Here is a 12,533-nt window from a genome sequence, read left to right as displayed (position 1 = left end):
AAAGGATATGTTACTGTATAAATCCTGAAAATGGTGACAAAAATTAAATTCATCAAAAGACCAGTGTGTCTTCCAGTTTAAGATCTCTAAAGATGCTCAACTGTTTGGTTCTAGCCCACTGTTAACAACCTTATCCCTTCCCCTTCTCCACCTTGCCTAAGGACCCCCTCTGCCCAAAAGCCCAATGGGAACTTTCTCCCTCCCCTTTCTGGAGTAAGGGGATGGGGGGTGGGGGGGACACAGCACAGGGTCCCTAGGGGAGGAAGGCAGGGCATGGCATGTGATCTCTAAAAGGTTCACCCTCACTGATCTATCCCAAATGAAAGGCAACAGGACCAAGGTCAAAGACTTTGTGTATAATCTTAGCTTAACTGCAAAATGAAACTGCTCCTAAATACTTGTCAAGCAGTTTTTAAAAAGCAATAGAGAAGGTAGAGGAAATAGCTCTAGCAATTATAAAGAAGGCTAAGGCAATCATCAAGAGGAAATAGCAGCAACATTATGTTTAAAACAACTGTGGCACTTTCCCCTAACCAGAATCCTGCTACCCTCCACCAACATGAACCCAGAACTTAAGTCTCTAGGCAACAAGCTTAGCACCAGGACCCAGAGCTTATCATCAGCAAAAAGCAACTCCAAAGGCAGACCAATCCAGCTTTAGTTCCCTCACTCAGCCTCTGGACCAAGTTAATATTTATCATTAAAAAGCAGTTTTTGTTAAGAGAAAAAAAGGGGGATTATGTATGAAAAGGTAGACAAATGATGCATGTACCACAAATGAGATAACAAATAGACAACAAAAGTGCCATACTGTTACTCTCCTCCCCCAAGATATTAAAAGAACCAGAGGAAGGGGGAAAGGAGGAGCAAGAATTCCTATGTGGAGAATTTATGAAGCCACAGTACAAGAATCACAATGAAAGAGAATATATGGAGGGCATTCAATCTGCCTTATAAGATCACAGATCTATCTAAATAACTAAGGAGAAAAATGAAAACTTGCATTAGTTTTCTTTTAAACAAGACCATTGACTTATTATGTGAGTTAATGACCACTTGGTCATTCCATAAACAATGAATCCTCTACTCTATGTAACTTATTATGCTAGAATATCCTACAAAGGGTCAATACAAAATATACACAAAGTATTATGGGGGAGAAAGACTGAAAGAAGATCACTAACAACTGGGACAGTTTTTCTTATTTATCTTTGTACACACATATTCTACTTCCAAGGCCAGGCAAGAGTACCTTATTTGTTGGAGTCCCATTGCCACCACCCTAGGAAGAGATATCCTAAATTGGTTCTTTCTACCTCCTTGTTCTTGTTAATCCTGCACATCTGGTGGAAGAAAGGAGGGTGGAGAGCAGGAAGGGAATGACAGTATAGCATCACACCAAGGATACCTGAAGATAAGAATGAATGTGGTTTGTGAGGAAACGAAAGTTCTTGACTAAAACAAAAAGTAAAACAAAAGGTAAAAATAAAGATAGGTTTGGTTGAATCTTATCACAGAGGATTTTGAAAAACTAGGACATGAACCCTACCCTCTACCCATCTCTCCTGAATATGCCTTATTCACATTTACCTCAAACTTTAATCTGATTGTTCCCCCCTCCTAGAACATCATTTTCCCACCTTTCTAACTCCTAGAAATAAATACTATCCTATGAAGACAAACTCAATTTCCACCTTCCTCTCCACAAGGAACTTCTCTCATCTTTTCACTATTTTATATTTCAATGGGCCATTTATTCAGCACTAGCCAAGTGTTTAGCCTAGACTAGCATTGGCAAAGTATTGGCACCTATGCTGGGCCAGCAAGGGGGGAGCTACTCTGTTCCCCCTCTTCCCAGTGGCTGAGGACATTTTTTGCATGCCCCACCCCTCTGTCCAGCCACTCAAAGTGAGCACTTCCTCCCTCCCCTCTCTGGGATAATATGGGGGGGTGGGGGGGGGAGGGCTCACAGGCAGCTTGAAAATTCAGTTTGGGCACACGAACTTGAAAACATTTGCTTAAATTGGCCAAGAACTACTGAAAGATAATCTGACTAAAAACCAAAGTTCATCTCAGCCTAATCAAAAATTGAAGTTCCTTCCAAAATACATGTAAAGCAGTAATAGTTACTTTTTGCTTAAGTCTTTCCCTATTCAAAGGGTTTTCCAAAGGCACAAAGAAGTCCAAGAGGATAAGAATACACTATTTCCCCCATGTTGACACATGCTCACCCTCTAGAAGGAAAAAAAAAGGTCAATTCAGGCTTTTATCACAAAAACCAGTGTTATAAAAGTTGAAAAGCTGGTGATGGGGCTCTGGGAACGCAAAAATGAATTGAGGAAGAGGCAGAAATTAGTCTCCGTCCTCAAAGACCTTATAATGTACTGAAAAAATACATTTAAATAAATAAGTAAATACTATATGTCATTGAAGAGAGAGAAAAGCACTTAACAACTAGAAAAGGCTTCCAGAAGGAGGTAACTATTGGATTCCTTATGCATACATTACAGTTAAAAAACAAAAAGAAAACAATTATACCTTTCTACAGGTAAGAATTAAGATGTATACTCAAAGAAATATAATGAGGTAGGGAACAACAGGATGATCACAAGAGAAATCCAGATAAAATGCTTTGGGAAAATTCATATACTTTCAGTTTAAGAAAGAGTGCTATTCCAGGAACTGGGGATATTCTGGGCAAATACATAGAAATATGAAGATGGCCTATTATAAAGGGGCCAGCTTTTTGTGGGGGGGTGTTTTTTTCTTACAGGAGTAGGGTGGGGAGGAGACTGTTTTCTAGTTTGGCTAGAAGGTAATATGTAGCATATGTAATATGAAATAAGACTGGAAAGATAAGATTGTAGTCAGATTGTGCAAAATTTTATTCTAGAAGCAATAGAAAGCCATTGAAGGTTGATAAGCAGGGGAGTAACACTGACAGAGCTATGACTGGGGATGGTTATTTAATAGAAGTTATAAGTAGCAAGAACAATTAGGATAATAAAATAGATATGTGAATTGTAGGATGTTGTGAGGAAATGACAATCTAATATTTTATTTCTCATAACACCTAACATAATGCCTTACATATATAAAGTAAGTATTCAATAAGTATATGTTCATTAATATCCAAGTATATGCATTGGCATCATTTAAAGTTTCTGGACACCAAAACAAGAACGGCCAGTTCTCGTATAATGCAAAATAGACAGATCTACAACAGAGCAACCATCACCTGCTTTCATGGGTCTTGTTGAACTCCAAGAGTTGAACATACAATTGGGCATATGGTACCTGATATTTTTCTCATGTAATCAGATATGTAAATGTTCCTCAGAGGATCATTTCTTTCATTAGGTACATGCTTATGATAGGATTGGGTAAAATTACAATCTATATAGCAAATTACTATCCCCACCTGACCTTTTAAGAATTCTCCAGAACATACTCCTGACTAGGAAACAAAAGAAATAGTCAAATTGTAATCCTAGTCTCATTGAATTTTGGAAAACAATCTTGTGATATAATAAAACAATGAAATTAAATCAGAAGAGTTGGGTTTGAATCCTGTCACCTGATTTGACTTATTTTTCTCATCTGCAAAATGGAAATAACAACATTATGTAGAGGACAAAACAATGGCCATGGAGAAAAAAATCTGATTTTAAATCCTGTCTCAATAATTTACTAGCTATGTGACCCTATGACCTTCTGTTTCCCTATATCTAAAATGGAAGAGAATAACATCTATTTCACAGATTTGCTGTTATCAAAGGACATTGTATTAAAAGTACTCTGCACACCTTAAAGGTTATATAAAAATGAATTATATCTCCCACTGGGATACTGTAAGGATCAAATTAGTCCATGTATATCAATAATTCTCAAACTTCCTGATCTCAGGATCCTTTTGCACTCTTCAAAATTGAGGACCCTCCCCCCAAAAAACATTTTAAATGGGTTACATATTTTGATATTCACCATAAAAAATTAAAATGTCTTTGTGTTATTATGAAAATAGTTTGGACCTTGCCAAGTGTGTCGTGATATAATTTGAGAACTGCTGATGTATATTAAATCATTTTGTATCCATAAACTCTCTATATAAACATAAATTTACTTTCTAGCCTCTACTACAGCAATAGAAACTTGCACTTCAAAGCAAGGTGTAAGTGCACCAAAGAAATGTCCTAAAACTTGTAGCATATAGACAACAATGCTTGGTGCCCTTGCTGTCTCTCTCAGTGAGAGGTTTGCATCTCCCCTAAAGCATTTACAACTCTCTTAATCTCACCATCATTCTAAATACCTGGGATGACAAATGTATGGCACACAAGTCAAAGAGGATACAGGCTGCCAGAGTTCATTATGAGGAAGTCTTCCCCTGTCTCCACCACACCTGAGGACATTTTTTCACATTACCTGCCCCTCTGCCCAGCAGCCCAATGGGAGGATTCCTCCCTCCCCTGGCTAGAATAAGGGGGTTGGGAGCACAGCAGGCAGATGGGGGGACATGGCATATGGTTTCCAAAAGGTTCACTAGCACTCCTATATACTATGAATCATTTCTAGATGAAAATTTAGGAGATGCAGGAATTGGAATCTATTTCCTAGTGAGTAGTGTAAGTGTCTAGAGTAAGAGGCAGGGCTTTGAATTCTAAACAGGTCTGAAGCCACTGACCAGACTGGGTCAAGAATATATGAACATGGGGATTTCAAAGGCAAAGAAATTATTTTTGAATTTCTATTGTGAATTATCCATTCTTCCTTCATTTGCTGAATTAAATTGAGAATTGAACACTTAACCTGATAAAAATCATCATTAAAAAATTACATATATATGTGTTTATATATATATTTTATACTCCCTCCCTCCCCAATCTATTGAAGTCCTATTCTTATGGCTCTTCATGGCATGGTGGAGATGGCTCCACATGTAAATGTAACTTCTGACAAATCCTACCAAACTGTAAAGTATTTATATATCCTTAGGACCAGTGTAAAAATTCGTAAAAAATTCACAACAGACTGAGGCAAGACAATATGAAGGCTGGTTATAAAGTTAAAGTATACTGATACTGATCTGCTTCAGTGGAGGAAGTATCCAGACCAACAAAATCATAGATTCTTAATGTATTCGAATATGTTGACTAATATTTCAAATGATCTACTAAAAAGTCATATAGACTTAAGAGTTTAAAATGCTGCTGCTGATTACCAAGATTAAGTTGCTTGATTATCAAGGCCCTTAAGAAAAGAAAGCAAAGCATTATAATACTATAGAAATACAAACCTTTCCCAAAGAATAGCTTTCCTCTCTCTTTAAAACAGAATGATACAAAGTGGAAATGGTTCACAATTAATTGAAACTATGTCACTCCTAAATTAAATTAGCTATACTAGAAAAAGAAAAAAGTCACCCTCAGTGAGTGGGAAAACTATAAATTATTCAGATCAAAAAAGAATGTATTCTCATTTGTATGTCCCTACTTAACCAAAATAAGAAGGGGGAGTGGAGGGGAAAGATTGATTGCAGAAATACCTGAATCTCCTATTCCAATCTTTGAAATTACACTGAAATCCCATATATGACTACTATACAAAACAGCTTCTGAATACAACACCCATTACTATTAAAAACACTAGAAAGCACAGGAATAGAAGGGTCGTTCCTAAAAATAATAAACAGTATATATCTAAAACCATCAACTAATATCATCTGCAATGGGGATAAACCTAGATGCATTCCCAATAAGTTCAGGAGTGAAACAAGGATGCCCATTATCACCTCTATTATTTGACATTGTACTAGAAACACTAGCAGTAGCAATTAGAGAAGAAAAAGAAATTGAAGGCATTAAAATAGGCAAGGAGGAGACCAAATTATCGCTCTTTGCAGATGACATGATGGTCTACTTAAAGAATCCTAGAGATTCAACCAAAAAGCTAATAGGAAGAATCAACAACTTTAGCAAAGTTGCAGGATACAAAATAAACCTGCATAAGTCATCAGCATTTCTATATATTTCCAACCCATTTCAGCAGCAAGAACTAGAAAGAGAAATCCAATTCAAAATCACCTTAGACAAAATAAAATATTTAGGAATCTATCTGCTGAGACAAACACAGGAATTTTATGAACACAACTACAAAACACTCTCCATACAACTAAAACTAGACTTGAACAATTGGAAAAACATTAACTGCTCATGGGTAGGATGAGCCCATATAATAAAAATGACCATCCTACCCAAACTTATTTATCTATTTAGTGCCATACCCATTGAACTTCCAAAAAATTTTTTTACTGATTTAGAAAAAACCATAACAAAGTTCATTTGGAAGAACAAAGGATCAAAGATATCCAGGGAAATCATGAAAAAAAATACAAAGGAAGAGGGCCTTACAGACCCATATCTCAGACTATATTATAAAGTAGTGGTCATCAAAACAATTTGGTACTGGCTAAGAGACAGAAAGGAGGATCAGTGGAATAGACTGGGGGCAAGTGACCTCAGCAAGACAGTATATGACAAACCCAAAGATCCCAGCTTTTGGGACAAAAATCCACTATTTCATAAAAACTACTGGGAAAATTGGAAGACAGTGTGGGAAAGATTAGGTTTAGATCAACACCTCACACCCTACACCAAGATAAATTCAAAATGGGTGAATGACTTGAACATAAAGAAGAAAACTATATGAAAATTATGCAAACACAGAATAGTATACATGTCAGACCTTTGGGAAGGGAAAGATTTTAAAACCAAGCAAGACTTAGAAAGAGTCACAAAATGCAAAATAAATAATTTGGACTACATCAAATTAAAAGGTTTTTGTACAAACAAAACCAATGTAACCAAAATCAGAAGGAAAGCAACAAATTGGGAAACAATCCTCATAAAAACCTCAGACAAAGGTTTAATTACTCAAATTTACAAAGAGCTAAATCAATTGTACAAAAAATCAAGCCATTCTCCAATTGATAAATGGGCATGGGACATGAATAGGCAGTTTTCAGATAAAGAAATCAAAACTATTAATAGACACATGAGAAAGTGTTCTCAATCTCTTATAATCAGAGAGATGCAAATCAAAACAACTCTGAGGTATCACCTCACACCTAGCAGATTGGCTAACATGACAGCAAAGGAAAGTAATGAATGCTGGAGGGGATGTGGCAAAGTAGGGACACTAATCCACTGCTGGTGGGGTTGTGAACTGATCCAACCATTCTGGAGGGCAATTTGGAACTATGCCCAAAGGGTGATAAAAGAATGTCTGCCCTATGATCCAGCCATAGCACTGCTGGGCTTGTACCCCAGAGATAAGGAAAAAGACTTGTACAAGAATATTCATAGCAGCGCTCTTTGTGGTGGCCAAAAATTGGAAAATGAGGGGATGCCCTTCAGTTGGAAAATGGCTGAACAAATTGTGGTATATGCTGGTGATGGAATACTATTGTGCTCAAAGGAATAATAAAGTGGAGGAATTCCATGGAGACTGGAACAACCTCCAGGAAGTGATACAGAGCGAAAGGAGCAAACCAGGAAAACATTGTACACAGAGACTGACACACAGTGGTACAACTGAAAGTAATGGACTTCTCCATTAGTGCCAATACAATGTCCCTGAACAATCTGCAGGGATCTAGGAGAAAAAACACTATCCACAAGCAGAGGACAAACTGTGGGAGTAAAAACACCGAGGAAAACCAACTGCTAGACTACAGGGGTTGAGGGGATATGACTGAGGAGAGACTCTAAATGAATATTCTAATGCAAATACCAACAACATGGAAATGGGTTTGAATCAAGAACACTTGTGATACCCAGTGGAATTGTGCGTTGGCTATGGGATGGGGGGGGGGGGGGAGAGAAAATGATCTTTGTCTCCAATGAATAATGCTCGGAAATGACCAAATAAAATAATGTAAAAAATTTTTTTAAAAAACAGCTTCTGAACAAAAACAAACTATATCCTTTGAAGTCCATTTTCCCTTTTTCTCTGTACTTTTTTTTAGTACTTCAATATTTTGAGTATTCATGATTATTGTTACCAGGGTATCTCTTCCAGCATTTGAAGCAATCTCTTTTTATCTTAACAATCTTTATGAATTGCTGATTGAAAAGTGTTCACCACCTAGAGGCCAAAGCCTCAGAGTGCCTGGTGACTAAGATCATATATTAGCTATAAATAAGTTAGTAAATAATACAGTTCATCATCCATACTTCTCAATACTGCTGGAATTGTCTTAGGGAACCTAGAATCTCCCTAATTTCACTGCTAAGGTACCAGACCAGTACTTTAGTGGAGGCCACTTTTATTATAGTTTGTCAAAAGTACTAATATTTGTATATAGTACCAGATTCTTCTTCAGTTTTGAAAGTTAATTTACATTAAAGCTTCTTATAGAAAACTAACCACCATATATTCAATAGGTATATTATTTTTATTAGTTGCTGTGTGGTTATTATGCTTCAAATACTGATATCTGACAGAAAATATTAAAATTATGAAGCCCAACCATTTTTATGTAAAAAAAATTGTCAGACCACAGTAAAAGCAATGTTATTCTAATAGCACATATATTCCCCGTAAGGGTCCTGATACTTCTATGTAGAATTATCTGAATAGTGCAATCCTTTGAAAGACAACAGTGGATATTTCCTCCTGTATCATTTATCTAATGAATTCTCATTCTCTCTCTAACACACAAACACACACATACAAACTGTGTGATCCCTGACAAGTCACTTAACCTCTCAATATCACAGGCAACTCGATGCCAATCTGTACTGTTAGAAGAAGTTTCCTCATTAGGTATTCCCTATACCACAGAAATAGGTTTGATTTCTCCCCCAAATTAAATAACTTATGTATTATATATGCAGCTATATAGAGAGATATAGATATACACATTCTTGCTTTATTGAACACACTGTAACAAAGGTATAGGAAAAAAACCCTTGGAGAACATTGACCTATTGCTGAATTGACCTTTGCTTGCCAGGTTGGATATCAGGAAATTAAAGAGAGGGAGAGGTTAACAGAAAAATCACATAAAATTTTCTGGTGAATGGAGAAATTGCACTGAAATTTGTTTTTAAATAGCAGATAATACATCAGTGGTAAGAACTGTTATAAATGAAATTTATATCTTGCTAAAATTTGTATTAAAGAAATAAAATGAGGAGGGGGAGGAGAGGAATTTTTTCTGTCAGTCAACAACACACATTGTTGGTCAGCTTTGTGCCAGAACAGAGGTCAGCAAAGAGGTAGAGATTACACTGAACACCAGAGACCTGGATTAAGAATTTCCTGCCTATGAGAGTTTTAAAAATACTGGCTCAAATTGCCAAAGAGACTGCAGAATCCGTTTCCTCAGATGTCTTAAAAACAAATTAGATTCTCAGGTTTCTAACACAGGTTAGGTTCAGACCTGAACAAAACAGGAGTAAACTAAATGAACTCCTTCCATGATCTTAATCCTGATGCTCCCAAGTAATATTACTCTACTTCCAACCCACCCCTTTCAATGTACCCATATTGAAGAGAAAGAAAATACTTCCAAAGAAATCCACAGAGAAGAGAGGAAGGTGAATATAGATATAGAAAGATAGGGATATATAGATATAGAAAAACGTAGGTTCCCTGAAAGTCGTTTTTGTCTTCCTTTTACAGAAAAAAAATATCTGGCACTAGACACTGTTAAATTAAACCAAATAAGGCTGCTCTAAAGAATTTTGTATTTCTTGTCAAACCACAACAGCATTACTTTCAGGAAATCATGTTAATTCTAAAAGAATGGGTACTACAAATTGTACTCCATTTATTTCAGCTGAGCAGCACTAGAAGATTGACATGGGCAGAGAAAGCTGGAACGAGCTATCAAGGAGAAATGTGTGAAATTTCTGAGGCTGAGAGCTATTGTGGAGAGAAGTGCGTGGAAGGTGAAGCAAATACCCCACCACACCTGGACGTCCTCGAGTGGAAAATGTGGGAGTTGAACTACAGCTAACCCCTAGGATCGCTCCTAGCTCTAGATTTAGGGTCCTACAATAATGGAGCAGCTGCATTACCCACCAGCTCAGAGAATAGGGCAAGGAGGGGACAAAGCTGATAAGGGGCACCTCCTTTTGCGACACTCTTGGGTGACATATGAAGAAACCGAAGCCCCCAGAGGAGAAATGATTTGCCCAAGGCGACGTAGAGCAAGCGACAGTGAGGAAGTCTGGACCTCAGCGTCCACGCTCAGCGCCACAGGGACCACCAGGTGGAGAGAGATGTCATAGTGCCCGCCGCTACCCTCCAGGCCAGGTTCCCTGACGCGCCCCGTTAGAGAGCCGGGCTCCGAGCTTGTCGGGAGTCAGAAATGGATGGAGACTCTCCGAAGCGGCCACCCTCCCTCAACCCGCCCTGTCCCGGATCGAGGAACGCAAGGAGATGGGATGATGGAGTCTCCGCTACCTTGTATTTATCAAAGCCGGCCAGCTGCTCCGGAGTCACGTATTCATAATCGAAGGCCATGACGACAATAAAGAGGAAGCGGAGGAGGAACAAGCACCGACAGCCGCCTGGCTGTCTCAGAAGCTGGGAGGACCCGGCACCTGCCCCGGTTCGACGTGCGAGTAAAAGGCTGAGGGAATGTGGAAGCTCCGCGCTCCACCCCCCTCCCGTCCCGACCCCACTCCCGCGCACGCGCGGCCGGCCCCCGGGCGCACGCGCAGTTGTGAAACGTCAGCACGCAAACGGACGTCGGCGAGCCCCTACTACCACCTCTGCCCACCTCGTTCACTGGAACGAAGAAAGAACGAATCGGCGGAGACAGAACCATCCATAGTCCCGCCCTTCGCGTTCTCTCTGCCTCTTCATTTGTGGAAAAACTCGATTGGAGGGAAAGAAAGTGGTCGAAGAGGAGGAGGCGAAAAGGCGAAAGTTCACGTTGGGTCAGTTCAGTTCCCGACAAGCTCTAGGGCTTCGCGGGTTGTTCGCCTTGGGGCCGGTTTAGGCGTGGGGATGGAGGGGAAAGCGGGGAGAAGGAGACCTGAGCGACTCAGAGGCCGATTTGCCTTTGTGACGTAGCACAGGAGGTAATCGGCCCTCCGCACGTGTTCCGATGGAGCGGAGGCTTCATTCACATGGTGCCTGCGATGTGAGGCAGGTAGAAAGAGGGATGGAGGAGAGACGAAGCTAATGGGACTGAGATGGACTGGAGGAGGTGGGTTCCGGCACCAATTGCTCCTGATCCAGTAGTCTTGGCTTAACTCTGTATGTTTTGCGGCTGTCTTCTCTTCATTCACAGGGGCTTCACCCTAATTCATCTTCATAGCCTCTTCACTACACTCTTGTACCTTAAACACACTCCTCTTAGCAATTAAAATCATCTTAAGACATTAATCATCTGTTTTTCACACTGCAGAATACGTAACTATCGTCATCCTTTAGTGTATGAATGAATGTAGAATAGAACATAGGACTCTTCTTCATTCCAACAGAATGCATGCTATTTAAGTCTGTTTGACAGCAAATATGTATTTCTTTACATAGGCAAGTGAGATAACTGTGCAAATGATGGTTGGAGAGCACTTAGGTATATTTTTTAAAGACTAATCTAAGTGCCTATGGAGGAGGATAAAAAGACTAGTAGAGGGGGCAGCTGGGTAGCTCAGTGGATTGAGAGCTAGCCCTAGAGATGGGAGGTCCTAGGTTCAAATGTGGCCTCAGACACTTCCCAGCTGTGTGACCCTGGGCAAGTCACTTGACCCCCATTGCCTAGCCCTTACCACTCTTCTGCCTTGGAGCCAATACACAGTATTGACTCCAAGACGGAAGGTAAGGGTTTAAAAAAAAATTATTAAAAAAAAAAAAAGACTAGTAGAGGACATGCTCTAGGTCTTGTTCTGCCCAAGTTTTGACCCGAAATTTAACCTTGAAGGGTTTTTTTTGGTGGCATAGTGCCTTTTAAACATGAATAAAATTTGGTTACAGAATTCCCAGTCCTCTGTACTCAGTAAGTCTTTTGTGCTAACAATGAATCTTTTATGCTAATTGTCAAGAATGTGGTCAACCCCAAAAGGCCCCAAGGGAGGAAGAACAATAGTTGTCAAAGTCCTGCTACTCACCTTATTGAGTTCACTTCTTCAGTGATTCCAGTTGTTCCCATATAGCCAACTGAGAAAGATTCAGAATTAAGAAATGACACATTGATCTACTTTATGGCTTCAATATATTTTATATAGGTGCCCCAGTAAGCAACCTGATAACACTGTAAAAAGAATCAGAGCCCAAATATCTGGGAGCGTACAGTGAACTTCGACCCACCCACCCAAACTTCTCCAAACAAATCTTGAAAATGTACCAGATGGAATTCTGATGAGGGAAATATAAGAGAAAAAGGCACAGTGAGTCATTTTCTTAGCCCAGGTCAGCATAAGGAGACAAGCAGATCTGTGAACACTGAAGAAAAGATCTGGTGAAGTGTCCTGCATGAAGAATCTCAGCTCAGGGAGAAACCGTGTGCCTGAACA

The 12,533-nt window shown here is 39.2% G+C and overlaps 1 protein-coding gene across 4 annotated transcripts in view; it reads right to left on the bottom strand.

Annotated features, from left to right (window-relative positions):
* Positions 1 to 12,324, bottom strand: part of SELENOI (selenoprotein I) — a 51,722-nt gene extending 39,398 nt beyond the window's left edge. The window contains exons 1-2 of one of the 4 annotated variants that reach the window (XM_016427981.2): positions 10,474 to 10,700; positions 1,253 to 1,408 (exon numbers count right to left, since the gene is read on the bottom strand). Coding sequence is in view for 3 of the 4 variants with exons in the window: in XM_056813148.1 (XP_056669126.1) it covers positions 10,090 to 10,164 (75 nt within the window). In the remaining variant the exon portion in view is untranslated. Of the gene's footprint in view, positions 1 to 1,252; positions 1,409 to 10,089; positions 10,180 to 10,473; positions 10,738 to 10,792 lie in introns of those variants that run through there. The other 3 variants (XM_016427980.2, XM_007507818.3, XM_056813148.1) reach the window with 3 other exon arrangements.
* Between the last annotated feature and the right edge of the window lie 209 nt (positions 12,325 to 12,533).

Source organism: Monodelphis domestica, chromosome 1 (genome assembly GCF_027887165.1).
Source record: "Monodelphis domestica isolate mMonDom1 chromosome 1, mMonDom1.pri, whole genome shotgun sequence".
In the NCBI taxonomy this organism is placed as follows: domain Eukaryota; kingdom Metazoa; phylum Chordata; class Mammalia; order Didelphimorphia; family Didelphidae; genus Monodelphis; species Monodelphis domestica.
This window is presented reverse-complemented; position numbering and strand designations above follow the sequence as displayed.